The 23,364-nt window shown below is 32.7% G+C and overlaps 2 protein-coding genes and 1 non-coding gene across 3 annotated transcripts; 2 read left to right on the forward strand and 1 right to left on the reverse strand.

Annotated features, from left to right (window-relative positions):
- Nucleotides 1-13,463: 13,463 nt before the first annotated feature.
- Nucleotides 13,464-20,817, forward strand: LOC25484514 (DNA ligase 1). Its single transcript, XM_013613360.3, has 12 exons — nt 13,464-13,669; nt 14,286-15,755; nt 16,002-16,009; nt 16,192-16,373; nt 18,212-18,272; nt 18,354-18,452; nt 18,634-18,728; nt 18,807-18,920; nt 19,406-19,473; nt 19,731-19,841; nt 20,162-20,393; nt 20,491-20,817. Exons 2-12 carry the CDS (start codon nt 14,371-14,373, stop codon nt 20,599-20,601), a joined length of 2,466 nt encoding a protein of 821 aa, XP_013468814.1. The 5' UTR covers nt 13,464-13,669; nt 14,286-14,370; the 3' UTR covers nt 20,602-20,817.
- Nucleotides 20,818-21,507: 690 nt separating this feature from the next.
- LOC25484515 (uncharacterized) lies at nt 21,508-22,898 on the reverse strand. The gene is made up of 2 exons (XM_013613361.3): nt 22,683-22,898; nt 21,508-22,062 (listed from the first exon to the last, which is right to left on the reverse strand). Exon 2 carries the CDS (start codon nt 22,055-22,057, stop codon nt 21,668-21,670), a length of 390 nt encoding a protein of 129 aa, XP_013468815.1. The 5' UTR covers nt 22,058-22,062; nt 22,683-22,898; the 3' UTR covers nt 21,508-21,667.
- A 66-nt stretch (nt 22,899-22,964) lies between these two features.
- On the forward strand, nt 22,965-23,038 carry TRNAI-AAU (transfer RNA isoleucine (anticodon AAU)). Its single transcript has one exon. It is a non-coding gene; the product is annotated as a tRNA-Ile (tRNA).
- Nucleotides 23,039-23,364: the final 326 nt, after the last annotated feature.

The raw sequence follows: 23,364 nt of genomic DNA on the forward strand, positions 1-23,364 counted from the left end.
TCCAAAGCTTACAAGATTCTTCTCTTTCTTCGATATCAGTAACAAAATTAATAGTATTAATGACTACTTTCATTTAGTTTGTTAAAAAATTCATTTTCATTTATCGTTCTACATTCTTCTTCTTTCTTAATTATAAAATGCTAAAATATGGTTTTAGTCCCTGCAAATATACCTCGTTTGGTTTTAGTCTCTGTAAAAAAAAAATTATTTTTGGTTCTTGCAAAATTTTTTGTTTTTGAAAATAGTCATTGACCCCACTTTTGTGATGATTTGCATACGTGACACATTATAACTTAACCAATTTTGTAGTTTTTGGTCCCTGCAAAATTTTTTGTTTTTGAAAATAGTCCCTGGAGGGACCAAAAATAAAATAAAATTACAGGGACTAAAACCAAAACAATACATATTTACAGGAACTAAAATCATATTTTAGCCATTATAAAACATCTTCTTTCTCTAGTTTCCTTTCAATCTACGGTTCAGTTCGCCTCCCTTGTTCCTACTTTTGTTTTTTTAAAAAAATACTCCTTTTTTCTTTAATCTTCAATTCATCTTCTTTCTGGATTCTTCTCCATGATTCAAGCTCTAATGTTTTTTTGTGATTCCAACACCATTGATTCAAACTCTAGATTTGTAACTAGAAGACATGAGAAGCATGATGTTGTTCTTCTGTTATGTGAAATATAAGGAAACATTTGAATTTTTATAAGCTCTTTTTCTTCTTATGTGTTTGAAACCCATTTCAAATTAACCGAACGAAACCACCCGTGCATCCACGTAAACCGATTAATCTGAATCCGACTAAATCAAAAGAGAAAACAGTCGGAATTGGGTTTATGATTCCCGTCCATGGGGTTGTTCGAATTTAGGTTTTGGGCCCGATTTTGACCTAAACCGACCGAATGTCTAGCCCTAGTGAATATTAAAGGATTAATACACCACAAATGATGGTCAAAAGCAAAAAAAATGTGTTTCGCTTTCAGCTAACCAAATGATTGTGCCTTTATCTTGTCAAGCAAGTGGTGAATATTATTTTGTGAATTCCAGAAGATTCTTGCATTTCTTTCTTTCCATGAAACTCAAGCTAAAGATAATCACACTAAATAAATAATGTCTTTCTTATGTTTAGAAAAGCCTCTGAATGAACCAAACTAAGCTAAATGATTAAGAATATTAAATGGCATAACCAATACAAAGACTAACCAATCGTACACAACAAACCAAATTTTAGAGAGAAAATTGCAATGAAAAAATAGATGAGCAGCGTTCTCTAAATTACCACATCCCCCACACATTGTTAAGAAGTATCTGGAAGCAGTCTTCTCTTTACCAAATTGTCGCTTGTCGGTAGACGATTGAGAAGTAGGCACCACACAAAAAGATTGAATTTGAGAGGGACATCTTTGTGCCATAAAATATGGAAGTCATCTTAATTGATATGTTGTTGAATAGAAGTTTGTTGAACAAAATTATAAGCATTGCTGACGGTGTAAGATTTTGAAGTGTGAAAATTCCACTGCCACCTGCCAGTAACATCATTTGGCAAAATAATAGAGTTCAAACAAACAATACACTCCCTCAGGTACTCCTCCTCCCACGCTCGTAAAGGCATGCGCCACTTCCAAGCCTCACCTCCCCCCCCACCACCCTAAGTGCTCCATTTCAACCACCGTAGTTATCTTGTTATCAGAAAGCTCAAAAAGGTGACTTAACCTATATTTCAAAGCCACGCCTTCCATCCACGGATCCCACCAAAATAAAAAGGAATTACCATCAAAAGAGCTATAAATTAAAATTAACCTTGAGGCCAGAAATTGCCTGAAAAAGCAAAAGATCAGCTTTCAATGAACGAACATTAGCTCAACTTTTGACTCAAACCAAAAGAGTGTCATCCGCGAATTGTAAGTGAGAGATATTAGCTGACTGGCCGACAAAATACCCAGTGAATAGACCATCCACAATTGTTGCTTTCATGAAAACATTAATATTTTCGGCAACTATTAAGAAAAGAAACGGTGACAAAGGGTCGCTTTGACGAAGACCTCTTTCAAATTTGAGCTCATTGGTTGGACTCTCGTTAACCAGAACACAAGTGGGAGTTGTAGTCACATATTACATTATCCATTTTCGCAAGAGGGTATGAAAATTCATCTTAACCATCATTGCTTCTAAATAATGTCAGTCAACTGAATCAAAAGTTTTCTCAAAATCAATTTCAAATAACAACAATTCTTTCTTTATGAAATTTTTTACAAGGACTAAAATGTTCACGTAAATTTTTATAAGGACTCAAAAGTGGGATTTTCTTCATAAGGACTAAAAACAAAATTTTGAATATTTATAATGATTGATTACTTAATTAACCCTTTATTTTATAAGCATGAATCTATAAGGTATGTGTACTGAGCCATTTGTGTATTTTATGTGCTTATATATGCACAAACAAATTTTTATCCTGATATGATGAAATTTCAAAAACTCGTGAATATTTTCAAAATACCAACATTAACGTAGTGTTTCCAAAATACCAACATTTGTACGAAAGGCCAATGTTGAAACAATGACATCATAAACGACTCGCAAGAAATCTATGAAGTAAAAGTAGAAAATGTAAGTTGCAACGAGAAATTGTGAAAATAAGTGGATATTTATAGTCATAATGCATACATAAATTGTAACAATAATTAAAGGAAGTCTAAACATGTGGTCAAACATGGAATTCAATCAAAAAACACATGAGAAACACATGGAACCAACTAACCTTGTTGGCCAATCTCCAATCCAGATTTTAAACTAATTCAGTTTCTACATTCTGAAACCATTTCCAGATTATATAATATAATACGTGCAAAGATTGCGTAAAAAAATTTCATTTATAGGGTTTGAAACGTTTTACATTATATAATATGAATTAATCAAGTATAGGATTTTTGTGTGATTCACATTGCATCGATAATTTATGTTGATTTCAATGCTCAAACCTTCTATAAGTTTATGTGTTTGGTTCATTTGCAAACCACACAACATAAACACTAAGGTCCACATTAATGTCGCATTATATAATTTGAAGGCCGAGTTGAAACAAATTAATGATCGTCTCAGCTATAAAGTCACAATAATGGTGGACAGTGTTAAGTATTGTCGTATGTAGGCAGTGGCGTTGCCAGGATCTTAGGTTAGGGGGTTCGAACTTTTGAATTTTAATAAATAATTATAATTATCTTATACCTATATGTAAAAGAAAAAAATTTCATTTTTACCGTTCATTTAAACTATTTTATCCTTTTTATATTATTATTTAAAATATTGTAGGAACCAACCCCGCTAAAATATAAACGATATCTTCTATTTTGTACAATTCAATAGAAAATGATGAACACACTAAAAAAACTATTTTAATCTTATTGATATCTATATAATTAAGCGCGATAGAAAAAGGGATTGACGAACACACTGGTGTCCGTCATTCCAATAGTGTGTGTATGTGTGTATATATATATGAGATTTGCTAGAATACATCCACTAGTTTTTATGTGGGAGTGTTTTAGCAAGTTATAATAGTGTCACAAAAAATTTGGTTACAAGTAATTGATAGCTAGAATTGAATCCGGAGAATTAATTTTGGTTAAAAATAATTGTCACAAAAATAATTTATGTTTTGACAATTTTATGTAAAAGAAAGTTGAAACATAAATTTGTAGGGGTGGGCAAAAAGAACCATAAACCGAACCGAACCGAACCAATATAATGGTTCATGAACCGAACCGTTAATTTATTAACAGTTCTTGAACCATAACCGAACCGTTTGAACCGAACCGAACCACTTGAACTTTTATTTTTTATTTTTTTAAGGAAACCACTTGAACTCTTTGTTGGATCTTTCCAAAAAAACAACTTATTTAAAATAGCTTATTTTAAAAAGCTTTTTTACGCAAAACACCTTATTTTAAAAATAGCTTATTTTATGAAAACAACTTATTTAAAAAAAACAACTTATTTGAAAAACAGCTTATTTTATGCAAAATAGCTTATTTTAAAAAAAAAACTTATTCAAAACAGCTTATTTTATGCAAAACACCTTATTTTAAAAAGCAACTTATTCAAAACAGCTTATTTTATGAAAACAACTTATTTTTAAAAAAAAACAGCTAATTTTATGCAAAATAGCTTATTTGAAAAACAACTTATTTTAAAAAAACAACTTAATTTATGAAAAACACCTTATTTTAAAAACAGCTTATTCAAAATAGCTTATTTTCAAAAAACAACTTATGTTTTGAATAAAATAAGTTGTTTTAAATAAGCTGTTTTAAAATAAGTTGTTTTCATAAAATAAGTTGTTTGAATAAGCTGTTTTTTAAAATAAGGTGTTTTGCATAAAATAAGCAATTTTAAATAAGCTGTTTTTTATAATAAGTTGTTTTGCTTAAAATAAGCTGTTTTGAATAAGTTGTTTTTAGAAAGAGATCGAAACAAGCTATTTTTAATAAAATAAGCTTTTTTGAATAAGCTGTTTTTCCATAAAAGAAGCTGTTTTCAAAAATAAGTTGTTTTTCATAAAATAAGCTGTTTTTTATAATAAGGTGTTTTGCATAAAATAAGTTGTTTTGAATAAGTTGTTTTTCAGAAAATAAGTTGTTTATCAAATAAGTTGTTTATCAAATAAGCTATTTTGAAAAGGATAAAAAAACAATTAAATTCACAAAAGGATAAAAAAATGCATTTCGGTTCAAAATATTGGTTTTGGTTCGGTTCAGTTCATAGGTAAGAAAACGGTTAACCGAACCATAACTTTGGTTCAGTTCGGTTAGCTCCATACCTGAAACGGTTCGGTTCGGTTTTCCCAAACCATTTCAAAATTTCGGTTCGATTTTTTAGGTTAACCGAACCATGCCCACCCCTATAAATTTGTGTGTGAAAATCAATTATAGAATCAAAAGCTGCAATTCCCAACTTCAAGTAAAATCAATTATGAAGACAAGATCATTTCTACTCAACAACAACAAAAAATGTCAGAATCAATTATACACCTTAAAAAAAATCAATTTTGATCCTTTAGAACTGAAAAAAGAAAAACTAAATAATCTACAAATTATATATTAATTTGCATGATTTTGGCTCAGCTGCCAAGTTTGTGATTATATGCCTCGCCGCAATGGGTTCCATTCCTTATAAAGCCATTTTATGTAAATTTTTAAGTATTCCATCTTTGTAATATGCTACCATCATATAAAATCTATGTTGAGTCAAACTTTATAGTTTTTATGTAGCTTTAATTTGAGAGAAGAAACAGAGTTGGTGCAATAGTCAATAATAAGGTGCAAGAGTTAATTTTGAGGAGGTTCAAAATAACAAAACATTAAAAAATTGGTATAGATTGCAAGAGTTGAGGGGATGCATGTGCATCCCCTAAGTACAACGTGGCTCCGCCACTGTATGTAGGTAGACTCAGATGGAAATCTCTTGTTCTACCAAATGAAACTCTGCAACAATGACGACATGAGAATCATGTTATCTATATTTAGTCAGCATAGTTTGAAGGGACTAATTGCGTTATACACTTTCTTGGTCAAATATATAAAAGATATTCGGGAAAGCTTATTTTGGCCCAAGACCTACAAAGAAATTAGAGTTGCATGGATAGACCAGATAAAGATTTAAGTTTGATGGATTCATGATCGTGTGTGTCTTTTATTATATTGTTTTACGTTGTGGAAATTGTTATGTTTAATGTATGTTGTTGTTGTAGAATTTTATTTAATGCCATTTTTTTCTTTCAATTTTCCGTGTTCTAAACATGCTCCAAACCGTGTCAAACCCTCCAAATCTCAAGTTTTAACGCAATATGGGATTGTTTCGGAGTGTATAATCTGAAATATTATGAAAATGAATTCATATTATATTATATGAATCAATCCATAATATGGAATCATGGCGTTAGAAGCAATTCATGTGGTATTTAATGCATTTTTTTATCGGTCTGGACATTTTTAAATGTTTGCTTTGATCGTAGTTACAATTTAGAAACTTTATGTGGTTATAATTTTCAACATTTTCACTCATTATTCACTTTTCATTCTTTCTTCACATTTTTTTCTTAATTTTTCATTTGGAAGTGTGTTATGATACCATGTTCACTGCTGAGCACTATTGGTCATCCAAAAATTGTTTTGAATTTTTGTATAGGGATGAGCACTATTGGCCCACCGGATTTAAAAAAGTTAAAAAATGAGAATGAATTGTCTCATTTGCATGTTGTTGATTGATAAAAATCGTTTCTTTCACAAACACCTCACACAAAGTCACACAACTCTCTTAATCCCTTCGATTTGGTCAAATCCAATGGACTCCTCTAATTACTTGGATTTGGTCAAAGAGTTCAAGACTTACACGACCAAATCCCGTCTTCCCCCAAGTTGTGCCATAAGAATTTTGGATCACAACATATTCTTGTCCTTTGGCGCTTCCACATCCAACTATCATGGCACAATGTTGAGGTTGCTTAGATGCGACCTGTGGAGAGAGGTGATATATCTTAAGAGTAGATGTGTATGCATGAAATTTATGATCGTTGCATTTAAATGTCCCGAGGAGACATCCATATTTCTTCAAAATTCTTTTGAGACGACGGGTTGTCCAGTTATCCTCTGGAACTCTGAACGGACCAATAACTCTTTCACCCGGAGCAAAGTCATACTATTTGTCTTCATTATTGTAGTATCCTAGCCAAGGATAGAAATTCTCCAACCCTATCCCTTTATGTTGAGCAATCTTCAATGCCAAGAATGTGCTTTGGACGTAGTGGTGTCTGAGTAGTTCTAGGACTATCTAGTTTTGCCACTTAACTTCTCTTCTTCTAGCTTGACGAGGTAACCGTCGATCAAAGACTGAAGTAACAATACTGGTTTCTTCTCTCCATTAAGAAAGGAAGAAACAACTCTGGGAAATTGAGGGGTGCTCATAGCCCAACAAAAAAACTGTGTTTTCCTGATCTCTGACATCAGGTAGCCAAACTTTGTCTTGGTTGCTAAACTCAAAATCTCTCACATCTCCTTCATCTCGGTTTCATCTTCGGATTCAACCCCTTCTTCCACCATTACCAGATTATCGAAATTCTTACCTGTTATTTTCCCAGCGGGCTTTGGTTATGGGTATTCAGATGTTGGTTTCTTTCTTTGTTTTTTTTCTTTACCTTTTTTCTTTTTGTACATATGATGTTTGTGAAGTTGTGTTGGCTCTGAGAGAATATCGAGGGGTTGATTGCCATAACTTACTTCCTTCTCCTTTTGATTTGTTGTTTCCTTCTCCTTTAGATATGTTGTCTCCTGCTTGCCCTAGCTTACTCTATTCTTCTTTAGATTTGTTGTTTCCTTCTCCTTTTGATTTGTTGTCTCCTGCTTGCTATAGCTTACTTCCGTCTCCTTTTGATTTGTTATCTTTCTTGCTTGCACCGTCTTCTCCTTGCCCTAGCTTACTTTGTTCTTGTTTTGATTTGTTGTTTTTCTTGCTTGCACCCTCTCCTGCTTCTGGTTGTGCCGCCTTTCCTTCTACTTACGATTTCTGGTCTTTCTTGCTTGCACTGTCTCCTACCATGGTTGCTTTTTATATAATGGTTTAATTGGATAAGTTTAATTGAACACCATTGAACAAACAAAAATCAATTTGAATAATAATCCAACATGAAGAAAATAATAATCCAAACAAAAATCAATGACAAAATAATAATCAAAACAAGTACACAAATGTTTCAAAGACAAAATAATAATCCAATTTAAATGTATTAATGTTTCAACAAGTACCCAAATGAAATAAGTGACCTAAAACCACAAGAACAACAACAATAACAAATATTTCTATGACATAAATCAATGTTTTAGTTTCTAAGTTTCAATTTAAATGTTTCAAAACCTAAAACCACATATATTCTACGATGTTTCAATAATGAACAAGATGAAAATGCAATGTACAACAAAGAATGACAATCCCTTGAGATGTGTTCATGATAAGTTATACCACCCATTGTGATGTGTTCATGATAAGTTAATTCATATATAATAATTCTTAATCATGTTGTCGGTAAGAATGTCTTAAGTAAAGGAGGAGGCCCTTTGAGACATTCCCATTGAATCTTAAATCATCCTAAGTAGACTTTCTTGTTCATGGGGTAGTAGACACATTCTCTCCCTGTATCAACCTCGAGTTAAAAGGATCCATGTGTTCGAGTATTTGAAGATTATGATGCATGAGTTGTTTTCATGCGTAATGTTGGTTATTGTTGTTATATATGTTGTGTGTTCGAGTATTTGTTGATGTGCAATTAATATTCTTTTACCCGCCATACTGTATTTTTGAAAACAATTACTCATTTTCGTATGTTTTTCCTAATTTATGTGGGTAGTGTAACACCCTGTTTTCCCAACATATAAATAATATAAAATAAATCAGAGTTCATCGCAAACAGGATGTCACATTTCTTTCTTCAAAATAATATTTAACACAAATAGAGTTAAAATCCACTCTTTATTTAAATCATCTGCTTCCAATAAATTTTCAACAACGTCGCAGCGGAAAATAATTATTCTTTCAACAAAATTGGCACTAAAGGCCTCAACGTCATCAACATAATTAATTTCATCTAAAAATGGTTCAACAATAAATTCATAAAAAGAATACGTAACAATGGAAAATAAAATACAATTAATCCCCATCCCGTTACGTATCAGAGCGACTCCTAAGATGACACGAGGAATTCAACTCACATTAGCGGTTACTTCTGGTTATCTTCACGTTACCCACGTAGAGGCAACATTCAAACAGAAGGGGTGAGATTTCACATTCAATAATAATAAGCATATAATTCTATAAAAGAATTTAACAACACAAAATAACATCAATTCATCGTTAACAATACTAATAAACAATCATTTATGTTAGAGAATTTAGCAACTCGAAACAACGGTCATTTATCATCAACAATGCTTCACATATTTCCAACTACAAATCATCAATTAATTTTGCTAAACAATGCAACAACGACAACTCAACGATGCAACAACGACAACTCAACGATGCAATATGCATGTGGTACCATCAGAGCATCAAGCTCTCTTTGCTTCAAATTAACAGAGCATCAAGCCCTCTTCGCTTAAAATTAACAGAGCATCAAGCCCCCTTCGCTTAAATAACAGAGCATCAAGCTCCCTTTGATTAAATAACAGAGCAACAAGCTCCCTTTACTTAAAATGATTATGCATTGACTCAATCCAATGCAACAACAACAACTTCCCATAATGATTTCATAATCTCACAATTCATCAACAGGAATAGCATCATATAGGCATCATATTAATCAACATATACATTCATATAATAACTCATCAATCATGAACAACATCATATAACATCATATTCAACACCTAGCAATCATTCAAATATCTCCATATAATCATATCAAATTATCCACAAAAGATTTTCATGTCAAACCAAGGCTACTTAACATTTCTCACCAAAAAATCCCATTTTTAACTTCCCTATGCCCAAATTTGATTCCAAGACTTGTTTAAACATGAAAAGACTCTCAAAACCATACAAAACATGACCCAAAATATTATTTTATAAAATCACATTTTTTACTACTGATCAGTCGTGAGGCGAGTAGAACACTCGCCGTTGCGAGTTGACATCGAAGTCACTCGCGAGGCGAACAAGATCACTCGCCGTGGCGAGCGATGACAGACAGTTCTACGGGAAGAAACCTGTTTTCAGCCAAAAACCCAATTTTCAAGCACCCAAATCCCAAATTCAAAAGGAAACTCAACCTATGTTTATTCTACAATTCTGAACCTCATTCCTTACGTTAATTCAATGGATTACCTACTCTTTCAACAATCAATTTTGCAATTTAACCCTAATTTCTATAACATCAAAACTAACAAAACAACAACATGTTAAACCCCTTTTTAGAATCATACAACCCATTATTAGAGAAAGCTAGTCACACCCTTACCTTAGATTGGTTGAATTTGGACTCTACAAGATTGCTCATATTCTCTTCTCTGACTTCTCACTTTCTCCTTTTTTCTCCCAAAAGGAGTTTCTACGTATTCTGTATTCTGACTCTCTATTCTTTTGTAACCCTAATTCTCTAATGGTCTCATCTATTTATAATCACTAACTGAGTTTGTTTCTCACTTAATCTCTCCTAACACATTCTCCTTTATTCCAATACTGTCTTTATGCCTCATTAATCTATTTTAATTATAATCTATCACTAATAATGTTCATAATAACTACTAATAATTACCAACATTTAACACATCACAATTATTCAAATAAATTATACAAAAAAACATTAAACTCAATAAAATAAATAAATAATAAAATAGGGCGTTATAAATAGACTACTAAACGACAACAATCGAAGAGCTCAAGATCAAAGAGATAAGAAGAGCTCATGATCAAAGAGACAAAATGATAATTGTTGACATGCCACCATAATAATGGATAGTTTAGGTTTTGTTTTATATTTTAGTCACTCAACATATTGATCTTGATTGATTGTCAATTGAGTTAACGTGACAAATTGTTGTCTATATTTTAAATATTTTTTCAGCAAGTTTACAATGTAATACTTTTATGCCTGTGAGTGTTTAATTTTAAAACAATTTTACTATATATATTTTTTATTAAATTAGGCTTTTAAGCACTTTTAAGATAGATGATGTCACAACTTTCCGTTGGAATCATCTCCATTTCTTAAATAAAATGGATGTGCCTAGGGGTGGGCATGGTTCGGTTAACCTAAAAAATCGAACCGAACCGAACCGAAATTTTGAAATGGTTCGGGAAAATCGAACCGAACCGTTTCAGGTATGGAGCTAACCGAACTGAACCAAAGTTATGGTTCGGTTAACCGTTTTCTTACGTATGAACTGAACCGAACCAAAATCAATATTTTGAACCGAAATGCATTTTTTTATCCTTTTGTGAATTTAATTGTGTTTTTTTATCCTTTTCAAAATAGCTTATTTGATAAACAACTTATTTTCTGAAAAACAACTTATTTTAAAAACAACTTATTCAAAACAACTTATTTTATGCAAAACACCTTATTATAAAAAACAGCTTATTTTATGAAAAACAACTTATTTTTGAAAACAGCTTCTTTTATGGAAAAACAGCTTATTCAAAAAAGCTTATTTTATTAAAAATAGCTTGTTTCGATCTCTTTCTAAAAACAACTTATTCAAAACAGCTTATTTTAAGCAAAACAACTTATTATAAAAAACAGCTTATTTAAAATTGCTTATTTTATGCAAAACACCTTATTTTAAAAAACAGCTTATTCAAACAACTTATTTTATGAAAACAACTTATTTTAAAACAGCTTATTTAAAACAACTTATTTTATTCAAAACATAAGTTGTTTTTTGAAAATAAGCTATTTTGAATAAGCTGTTTTTAAAATAAGGTGTTTTTCATAAATTAAGTTGTTTTTTTAAAATAAGTTGTTTTTCAAATAAGCTATTTTGCATAAAATTAGCTGTTTTTTTTTTTTTTAAAAATAAGTTGTTTTCATAAAATAAGCTGTTTTGAATAAGTTGCTTTTTAAAATAAGGTGTTTTGCATAAAATAAGCTGTTTTGAATAAGTTTTTTTTTTTAAAATAAGCTGTTTTTCAAATAAGTTGTTTTTTTTAAATAAGTTGTTTTCATAAAATAAGCTATTTTTAAAATAAGGTGTTTTGCGTAAAAAAGCTTTTTAAAATAAGCTATTTTAAATAAGTTGTTTTTTTGGAAAGATCCAACAAAGAGTTCAAGTGGTTTCCTTAAAAAAATAAAAAATAAAAGTTCAAGTGGTTCGGTTCGGTTCAAACGGTTCGGTTCGGTTCAAGATGGTTCGGTTATGGTTCAAGAACTGTTAATAAATTAACGGTTCGGTTCATGAACCATTATAATGGTTCGGTTATTTTTGGTTCGGTTCGGTTCGGTTCCCGCGGTTCGGTTCGGTTTATGGTTCTTTTTGCCCGCCCCTAGATGTGCCCATTAATGGTTTGAATTCAATAAATAATATGAATGCACACATTTTTAAAATTGGAGACATTAATTGAATGTACATAAAAACTTTTATAATGGAACAAATGGAAGGGATAAAAAATGGAAAGAATCTTGACTCCACAACGAAATCCTATATGATCCCTAATTAACTATCCATCGACAAAAACACTACGATGAGATATTAAGTCACACCATTTTATTCTACTTCTATTGTACGCTAATAATACTTCTTAGTTTTATTTATCTGTTTATTGATGGTGCTAGTCTCAATCTTGTGGCTATGAACTTATGTTTCAGTGGCAATTAAAAATGATAGACCGCTACTAAAAAGTTTATGGAATTATGAGTTTGTTAGGTGTCTTATTTTAATTTTTTTGTTTTTGGAAATTTGATTGATAAAATTTTATCAACTTTTTAAAATTATTTTACATTTTTTTAAGAGACTAAAATGAAATATATTATCAACACAAAATGTCCTTCCTAGCATAAGGTGTGCCAAGTAAAAACATAAGAGTCCGTACAATATTTATAAACTGGGAAAAGAAAGACGAAAGAAATAACAACTATCCGTAGCCCAACATTGTGAGGGGACTAATCCACCAACCATGATAATTGAGAGAGAACTGAACAAATTTCTCCTTCAACCACGAAAAAGAAAGTGACTTTATTTTGTCCATAATGAGTGAAAATATGTTGAGTTGAAGTAAATTTTTTGACCCGAGTTGAAGAAAGAGACCTAAATCTAAATCTCAACATGTCATAAGTGGATCCTGTTTTAAGTTTAGTTAAAAAGTTATCATAAATATTACCCTTCTCAAAAGATTTTTTTTGATGTTCAAGATTCGAACTTTAGAGGGTGCATATTTTATGTATTATCCCTACCAAGTTAATTAATTAATTTATAATTATTAAAGATACAAATAGTTTTTTTGATTTTAAAAAGAGTAGTGATATATGTATATCCATTTGAAGACAACTTTGATGACAACTTTGTTTCTCTCTTTTCTAATTGGTCAAAACAATGGAGAGAGAAAAAGGAAGAGAGAGGAAAATAATATTATGTGAGTATGAGAGAGAAAGTTGTTCAAAAGTTGTCATAAAATAGATGTACAAATATCATTTATCCTTTATAAATTTATTCTAAGCTGACATATTTCATACCCAATGGACAAAACTCATATCCATATGTTTAGCAAGCATAAAGACATAAATGATATGAACTCAACTAGCATTTTCTACAACATGATGGGGGTAGATTGGTCATTAAACATCTACACTATAATAGTTTCGTGTCTCATTGGAACAACACAAGCATACTATATTTGTAATAAGTTTCAACTCGAACGGTATTAGATTCTGACGTGGCTTTGTAAAAAAAAAAAACATAAACATAAATAAACTTAACAACATTAGCCTCCTCAAAAAAACATCAAACGAACGAAGACACAAACACAACAACAACGTAGTAGAACAACAACACAAACCTGTTTCAAACAAAACCTGTTCTATGTCTCAACAATTCCCAAACTTCAAATCAAATCAAAATTAAACAAAACTTACCACAATTTCTAGGGTTTTCATCTCCAAATTCCACAATCACAATTCAACAAAAATGTATGTGTAGTTCCTTTTCCTTAACCACTCTTTCTTTTTACTTTTTCATTTTTTTTTTAAATTATCATTTTAGTTAGTGCATCTTCTTTCATATTGTTTCTCAGTTGAAATTGTTACATGTTTTCACCTTAATTCTACACTTTAGTGCTTACTATAACGTTAAATTGTGTTTCATATTCTTCTTTTTGTTTCTCTAATTCATCTTGTTTCTCTAGGTTGCTTATTTTTTACTTTTTTCATAATTTGGTTTTCAGATCTATTACTGCTATAATCTTTCTTCTTAATTTCAATTTCACACCATTTCCTTTTGGTAAGCTCACACATTTAATGTAATTTATTGTATATATGGTAACCCTACTATCTGTATTGTAACTATAGAAACAAGTCAACAATTTCAATTTGGATTTTTTATATTTGCTTTTATATTATATGTTGTTAGTTTGATTTGCTGCTAATTGTACTGTATTGAGGGTGTTATTTATCAATTGTTGTCTCTTTGATTAGAGCATATACTGTTTTATATATTTAAGGTGTTTCATTTATAGTAATGCATGTGTTGTTCAAAGATATTGCTTCTTGAATGCTTCTGAAATTCGATTCTTTTGTTGGCTTGCAGTTATGGTGTTGTGGAATTTAGTGTAAGAAATAGACAGCAAAGATTACTTTCTTTTTGAATTGTATGATTGTGTTGGGTTTTCAATATGAGTGGTACACCTAAGAAATCTCATGAAGAGTCTGTTCATCCGTCTTCAAAACACCCGCATGAAGACGCGGGTGCGTATCCAAAATTGGCGCCGTCGTCAGTTTCAAATGAGTATCATATGTCTTATGATATAGGTCAGGATTCTCGGGTGGTAAAAGTGCCTCGTGATGTGGAGAGAAGATCTCCTCTTCATTCAGTGTATCGGATGCCGTCGTCTTCTAGTGATCCTCATGCCGAGCATCCTGTTGGTCCTGAGAAGAGGTTAGAATCAAGGGAATCCAAGGATAGTAGAGATATCCGGTTTGAGAATCGTGATACGAAGACTGAGAAAAAGGAGATGTTTGGAGAAGTAAGAAAGGATCCTCAGAGTGCTAAAAGTGAAAAGGATGCACATGTTGAAGGTAGAGGAGATGACAACAAGGATGTTAGACATGATCGGGATAGTCATAATGATTCAAAAGGTGATACTAAGACAGAAAAAGATAGTTTTAATGCGGCTAGCGGCCTTCACTTGGATTGGAAAGAATCAGAAAAATACCATAGGGCAAAAATATATTCTGATCCTCCTGGCGCGAGTTTGGAACCCTGGCCTATGTCACGTGGGAATACACAAGCTTCACTCGAGGTTGGAAAGGAGAGTTCATCAGCAGAACAAAGGGAGTATGGTGGGGAAGCTCGTGAAGCTGTTGGGGAGAACAAAATTGATTCCAAAGGCGACGATAGATCTAAAGAGAAAGATAGAAAAAGAAAGGAAGTGAAGCATCGGGACTGGGGGGAGAAGGAAAAAGAAAGAATTGATCGTAGAAACAATATACAAGTTAGCAACACGGGTAGTGACTGGAAAGAATCTGTGAATGATCGTAGAAACAATGTACAAGTAAGCAATACGATTGGTGACGGCAAAGAACCTCTGAAGCAAGATAGAGATGTTGAAAGGTGGGAGAGGGAGAAAAAAGATCTTCCCAAAGAAAAAGAAAATTTAAAAGAGAAGGAAAAGGATCAGATGAAGAGGGAGTCGTGGAATGGAGCCGAGAAAGATGTTTCAAATAACGAGAAGGAACCTGTTGATGGATCGGCTAAGGTTCCTGAACAAGAAACTGTCTTACCGGAGCAGAAGAAACAAAAAGATGTTGATAGAGAAGCTAAAGACAAGAGAAAAGAAAGGGAAGCTGATTTAGTAGGAGACAGGTCTGATAAGCGCAGTAGGGGCTTTGACAAGGAATCAGACGATGGATGTGCTGATGGGCAAGGGGCAATAGAAAAGGAGAGTGAAGTCTATAACTATAGTGGTCAGCACCGTAAGAGGATACAAAGATCACGGGGGAGCCCTCAGGTGCCTAATCGGGAGCCTCGTTTCAGGCCCCGCACCCAAGACAACGAAGGGTACCTTCTTCCTCTTCCTTCATGTTTCATTGTTTGCTAAATTATCTATCCAATAAATATACTGTCATTCAAATATCTTGTAAAATTGTCTATATATGTTTCCGTTATAAAAGTTGAAGCTTCATAATTACATTGGATAGCTGTTTCTTTACCTTAATCGATTGAATCCTATTTTTATGGTGTTTTTTTAGTATGGTCCTTCGTTATATTCATTCTAGTAACTATAGCTGGACATATATGTTGCAGGTCTCAAGGTATGCTATCATTTTGTTTCAGTGGCTTCATGAAGTAACACAGGTGCCGGCAGAAATTGTTATTGGCCCATTGATAATCAATTGCTGGCACTGTTTAGCGGTGGAATGGAGAAGATTGAGCTTAATATTCTTAAGTGCCTTTTTCCTTTGCTTTTTCCAATATATAAGTTCTGGTATTTCAGGTAAAGTTGAGGTTTCTTATGTTGTTTATAAAGTTGGTGAAAGCATGCAAGAGCTGATAAAGTTGTGGACGGAGTATGAATCATCTCAATCTCAAATTGAAAAAAATGGTGAAAGCTCTAAAAATGGCCCCACTCTGGAAATTCGGATATCGTCCGAGTATGTTACTGCTACAAATCGCCAAGTAAGCTTCATTTTTATTATTATTGTACAATTGACGAAAGAGTCTCATCAATTGCGTTCTTTTGGTGGCTTCATTTAATATTACACGAACTACTTTTCCTGCTTGTTTGATATTTAGAATGTCTGCTTTAAAAGATATTATTATTCTGATAAAATTAGTTTGTGTAGCTGTTCCTTCTATTTTTTTCCCTTCATTTTACCTTTGTTTCATCTTCTGCTTGCGTTGATGTAGTGAATATAATGCTGCATTAAATTTATAAATTTGTTACTAGTAACATTTCAATATAAGATACTAAAATTCTGATTTAACACTTTTCTTTTCACATATTTTGTTCCTTTAATTGAGCCTTTGATTGTGGTTGGCCATTCTTCATAATTTTCATGAACATTTTGGAAACTATTAGAGGCCTTTTCTAAAGAGGCAGCTTATCAAGACACTATAAATACACATTGATGCTCTTTTATATGCATTCCTTTTAATACTTAAAGGTCTCGTTCCTTACCATTGAACATTCACTGTTGGCTTTGTTTGTTAAACAAGATTGCTTCCTTTGTTTATGAAGGACAGTAATAATTATGCAATAAATATTTTCTGAATGTATATGTCTGTGTGCGCGCGCCCGTGTGTTATTTAACATGCCATTAAAATTGTATACCATACCACACCCCAAGTCTATCATATAGAATGACGGGGAAACATAGGGGATATTGACCATAGGATCCCAACAAGGCGGATGAAATGGAGGAGTGCACGAATTGTGATGAGAAAGTACCACTCAAGCTAAGGAAAATTTTCAAGCACAATTGTAAACACGTGTTGAATGAAACTAAATGTTGGGTGGTTAAAAGGGAACAAGAAAATAAGATTATTGAAATAGAGGGAATCCTATGATAGTGAAATAAAATTAGTATAGTATCTAATAGTTGTATTTCTTTTAGAGTTTTTTTTGGTCACATTTTAAATAACATAGATTCTAACTCTTAGCTTTAGATTCTAACTCTTCACGATCTGATCTAAGTCTCTATTAGCTTTAGATTTAAATGTTTTCAAAATGTTGTTTGTCTCTTCACCCAGGAGGCTCTGAGACATCATTATCCATATTCTGCCAATAATCCGGTACCTTTTGATTTATCTGAATCTTCTGCTTCTTCCATAGTTCCACCTCTATTTAAGACTGCGTATATTTTTTTAGTCAAGTAGTTATCCTCTTATTCTTGGAAGTCTTCCTTGGAAGTTTAAGTCCTTTGCTTGCTATTTTTAAACCAAAGAACTGTAGGTCTGAACTTTTCAGTTGATCTTGAAATTGTCGTCAGTATGTAATCCATCCTATACTTCTATCTTACAGCATGCTTTTTCATCGAACAGTTGAAAACAACTTAGTTTAGTGATTACTATTATAAGGGTGAGTGGTTTATGCAATGATTACTGGACTCGATTGGCTAGTCTGGTCCAAATAACTGCAGTCGGGCCATCTTAGAGTCAGTCAAATCTGGTTGAAATTCTTTGAACTTGTTCAGAATGTCGAGTTAGTCAATGGAGCTGAATGGGGTGAAAAGTAGTAACTTTCAATTTTATGCTATTGTGAAAATCTGAGGCTTGGTTACTTCCAATGCTACTATCGTAAACTAATTTATGCACCCTAGTTTGGCATGAAGATTTATATTTAAAAAATAATAATGATTCCACAAGATGCAAGTTTCGATTTTTTTTTTTTTTTTTTTTTTTTTTTTTTGCCTTTTTCTGTATATCCCTAAAATTTAATTGTAATACTTTTCAAACATGATTTTTCTATTAATGCTATATCATGTATTAAGTAACAGTTACATTATTGTATTCAGGTCAGAGGTGGCCAGCTTTGGGGGACTGATGTGTACACATATGACTCCGATCTTGTTGCTGGTATGTCTTTTACAAAACTGGTGCAGTAGCTTGTTCTTACATATACTGGAAGATACATGCTTGACGTTAGTATCTGCACAGTTCTCATGCATACAGGTTACTGTCGCCCAACAGCATCTCCACCTCCTGCAGCCATACAAGAGTTACGCGCAACCATACGGGTGCTACCTCCAAAAGATTGTATGTCCATACAGCCTTAATCACTATTATCTTCAGTAACATTTAATTGCCTTTTTAATGGAAATGACTAAGAACTGAGAATATATTTAAAATCGGATTTAGGAGACATACAGTTTCTTTTTCTTTCCATTTGAATATTTATTTGGCAATCTAAATTTTTTAATTATGTATGTGACATCAGGCTATATTTCTACACTGAGAAACAATGTACGTTCCCGTGCTTGGGGTGCTAAAATTGGCTGCAGTTATCGAATCGAACGGTGTTGCATTGTGAAGGTAGTATCAAATAGTGTGCAAAATCTCCTATCAATATTACCTACTTAATATCTAACTGTTCATTTTGTTTATCTTCAGAAAGGAGGTGGAACTATTGATCTTGAACCTTGCCTTACACATACATCAACTATTGAGCCGACCCTTGCTCCAGTGGCTGTGGAGCGGACAATGACTACCAGGGCCGCAGCTTCAGTTTGTTTCAGCATCTTTTTTTTAATAAGCAAATTCAACATCTAATAATTGCCTCCAAAATATAATCAATAATTGTTTATGTTGTTTCATAGATGGAACTTGTTGATGCCTGCATTTGTGCTTCTCAATAATTCAAGCATGCACTGTGTTAATTTCTTGAAGTTAAAAAGTTTCGGTGTTTTACTTTTTGTATTTGGGCTGTTCAGTTGGTTATGTTCTATTTTCTGGATTCAGAAATTGCGCTTTTTTATACTTTCCAGGTGGTGCAAACAAACTATTGTTTTTTTTAAAAGATTGTCTTTCTATCAGTTTCCATAAATGTGTTATTAATTCCAATTAAAAGTAAAGTGTTATTAATAAGAAAAAAAGATTGAGAAGAATATAATGTCCCACTCGTATTGAAGCATGATATTTATGTTGCTAGCCAGCTAGAAAGACCCGGCCTTTAGTATTTACCGTCTGTCTTTGTGGCTTTCATTTTTCAGAATGCATTGCGGCAGCAAAGATATGTTCGAGAAGTCACGATTCAGTACAATCTTTGCAATGAGCCTTGGTATGGTAGTTTATGTTGGTAAATTAATTGACTAATCTAATATTGTGCTGTGTTGGTGCAAATATAATAAAACCCAATTTGTGTTATTTTAGTAATATTTTAAAACATGTCAATATTTGGCTATGCAATATGGATCAGAAGCAGTATTTCTTATCCTATATTAGATAACAGATGCAATACGACATATTCTGCACCTTATCTTGATGTTATTTTATACACCCATCCTTACTCAGGATTTTGTGTTTCTTAATCATCAGGATCAAATATAGTATAAGCATTGTAGCAGACAAGGGTCTAAAAAAGCCACAATACACATCTGCTCGATTGAAAAAGGGAGAAGTTTTGTATTTGGAGACGCATACGACCAGGTATTTTGACACGGAAGTTGTTGCACTAAATGAGTAATTTGTACTGGCATAAACTGTCATGTGCTTCATATATGGTATCTCTTAAAAAGTCATTGCATTGAATCCATTGATTGTTATTGTTGAATGTCACATGTAACATGAATATGCTTATGTAAAATTATATTGAAAAAAGTTTCAATGTTATGATTGTTGTTTTCATTTATAATACAACTTCATTCTTTGAGAAATTTATTGAGTTCAAAGAATTCATGAAGGTGTTGTTGAAGTCACATAGAAAAAGCCTTCTGGTGTTCTTTTAACAATGAGTCATTTTGTTGTAGATACGAACTATGTTTTGCTGGAGAGAAGTTGGTCAAGGCTACACCAGCAACTCAGGCAAATGAATCAGGCGCTGAGAAGGCTCAAAATCACCATCCACATTCTGCAAATGGTGAAAAAAGTGAGCCTGATCATGTTATGATTGATGCGTTCCGGTGGTCTCGTTGTAAGAAGCCTCTGCCACAGAAATTGATGCGCACGATTGGCATCCCTCTGCCTCTTGAACATGTCGAGGTATTTTCATATCATTCTCCATTTCATTCTAAATATGTAGAATGCATATTTAAATTTTTTCAATTGTATGATGATTGGATATTTGCTTAATGATTAGGTGTTGGAGGAGAACTTGGACTGGGAAGATATACAATGGTCTCAAACTGGTGTTTGGATTGCAGGAAAGGAATATACCCTTGCAAGGGTGCATTTCTTGTCGATGAATTAATTTTTGTTTTGTTTTGTTTTTAGGAGAGATTATATTTGTCTTTCACTTCTATTGGGGGAGTGATGGTGGGATGAAATAATCAACAAACATATTAATTAATTAATGTACTTAATTGGAAAGATATTGTCTCATGTAACTGAAGCAGTCATAGTTTATGTAGAACGGTTATTGACTTAAGACATATAGAAATAAAATTTGCTTGCTATAGTTTTCATAGTGCTATTGTTTTCACAGATATTAATTAATTAATGTACTATTGAAAGCAACAAAGATAAATCAATTAAACCAAACAGTTAATGAGCTCCACCAAAGGACGAATTGTTTAGAAGAACTTAAATTTGACTCTAGGTAACAATTCTTGATCATGTTTTAATGTGTCTGCATGGATCCCTTGACCAATTTCAGATTTTTATTTGGTTCATATAAAATGTTAATCAAAAGTTACTTTAGGCTCAACGGTGTTTATTAGTCTGATTGGCCAATTCAATTGGTAGCCTAGAACTACAGATTTTGAGTCTGAAGCAAGCCAACCAAGGTAGATGAGTATAAATGTATAATCTGCAACTCAGATGTGCAAGCTTGCAACTCCATGATAGTAGCCAGCAACAGGTGTATTGAGTTCCATCTCATCCATTTCAAGGTCAACCACACCCAGCCCGACTAGTGCAAAAGATGAACTCAGAGTACGAATGGTGCAAGAAGAAACGTGTTTGTTTGTATCATGGTGGATTCGACAAAATCACGGTGACACCGTGCTTTTGTTGAAGCTACGAAGTGTAGCTTTTGCAAAATTACGGTGACTTGCCATGATTTTATCAAAATCACAGCGATATCAAACAAGCACTACTTCATTAATTATGCATCTACTACATAGTTTCAGAAAGCATTTCAAATTCCACCAGTGCATAAAACAGAAATAGATTTGACATTATGAAAAGGGCAACATATTCCATTAGCATTCAAAAATTCCAAATCCATATACACAATTCCATTTCAATCTACTTGACTGTACACAGAGTTATGAGACCTATTCAACATGATAATCAAAACATTTTCATTAACAATTTCAACCAAAGGGGACACCACACTTGCACTGCAACCATGGCAATCTCTTTCCACTCTTGATAGAGATGAAAATCTCGCGGGCAGAAGAACTATTCTCAAACAAATCCAAAGCATGAAAATAAACTCTTTCATCAACACCTCGCATCTTATCCAACACCTTAATGCATTTGCTAATAGAGAACATGTCCTCATTCTTCAAAATTGCAGATGCTCTCATCTTCGAAGCAGCTGCTATCTCCAGCATAGCATCAACTATAGTATCCCCGGTAGCCTTCCGTTTCCGGCCACCAGAACCAGATGGAACAACAACAGTAGGGCGACGTTTGTGTCCATCCAACATATTCAAATCTTCTCCAGAGCCAGAAGTACCATCCTCATCAACATAAGCCATTGTCACTGCAAGTAAAGTGACACATAAAACATTCAGGACCTGTTTGGATAAACAACTAGAGTCCTGTTTGGATAAACAACTTAATTTGAAGCTTATAACGTAAGCACTTATGAATAAGCTGTTTCTTTTACACAAGATAAAATAAAGTAAAATTGTATTCGTAGTAGATAAACTCAAATAAGTCAATCAAACATATCCTAAATTTGCAGCTTATAGCATAAACACTTACAATGATAAGCATTTACGTATAAACAGGCCCTAAATAAAGTTAAATTGTTTTTGTATAATCTATAAGCAATTTTCATAAATTATCTCAGAGTGCTGATGAAAAAAAGCTGAAAATAACTTATGAACATGTTATAAGCTCTTTTCACAAGCATTACTAAACAGTCTCACAAGTGCTTATACCAGTAGAAAATATTCAAATAAGCCAATCCAAACAGGAGTTCAATATGCATACAATGATACAACACAGTACAATTCAGCAACAATGAAACAAAAAAAAACGGAAACTTTAATTAAAAAAAAAAAAAGAACCTTAAGCTAAAACTAACGAAACATGCAAAGATAAATTGAACCAGAGTGAAAAGAGAATGTTTTTAACCGTTTGAGAGAAAAATCGTACCTTGTTGAACAAAGCTATTGATTTGTCGAAATATGGTAACGAAATTGTGATGAACTTCGAGAATTGGTTATTGGAAACGCGTAATCAGAAATGTGAGTGAAGAAGTGAGGGAACATTGAAACTCTGAAAAACCCTAATTTGAACACGATCGTGGAAGAAGATGGTGACGGAATCAGTGTCATAAAACGCAGCGTTGCAGTTGCATCAGTATTTGGCTATTTTCTATTTTTCTCTCTCTTCAGAATAGGTATTTATATCATATTTGTGAATAATTTAACAAGTGGCCCATTAGCTCAGTTGGTTAGAGCGTCGTGCTAATAACGCGAAGGTCGCAGGTTCGAAACCTGCATGGGCCATTTTTTTTTTATTTTACGAAAATATTATCTTTTTGACGAACCTTTACAAAACCGACGCAAATTGTAATTCACTGAATAAGCAGTAACTGACTATAGTGGAAGTTTTTTTTAGGTAAAAAGTGTACAAGTTTACTACAAGTTCAAATTCTATTTTTAATTTCTCCTTTAAATTTAAAAAAAAAAACCACTTTGTTCAAGAATATTTATATCTTGACATGCATCTAGTGCTTAGAAGTATATGAACCTGATACCTCCAGCATATGCATATTCTTTAAGCTCATTTTGTTCATTTCCCTTTAGCTGGAGTATGGTCAAAATTGATACTC

Source organism: Medicago truncatula, chromosome 1, assembly GCF_003473485.1.
Source record: "Medicago truncatula cultivar Jemalong A17 chromosome 1, MtrunA17r5.0-ANR, whole genome shotgun sequence".
Taxonomy (NCBI): domain Eukaryota; kingdom Viridiplantae; phylum Streptophyta; class Magnoliopsida; order Fabales; family Fabaceae; genus Medicago; species Medicago truncatula.

Bases quoted from the DNA above. Each gene is read 5' to 3' on its own strand.
- LOC25484514 (XM_013613360.3), top strand. From the start codon at position 14,371: ATGAGTGGTACACCTAAGAAATCTCATGAAGAGTCTGTTCATCCGTCT. The intron at 16,374-18,211 runs GTAAGCTTCATT...TATTGTATTCAG, and splicing joins TTACTGCTACAAATCGCCAA to GTCAGAGGTGGCCAGCTTTG. The intron at 19,474-19,730 runs GTATGGTAGTTT...CTTAATCATCAG, and splicing joins AATCTTTGCAATGAGCCTTG to GATCAAATATAGTATAAGCA.
- LOC25484515 (XM_013613361.3), bottom strand. From the start codon at position 22,057: ATGGCTTATGTTGATGAGGATGGTACTTCTGGCTCTGGAGAAGATTTG.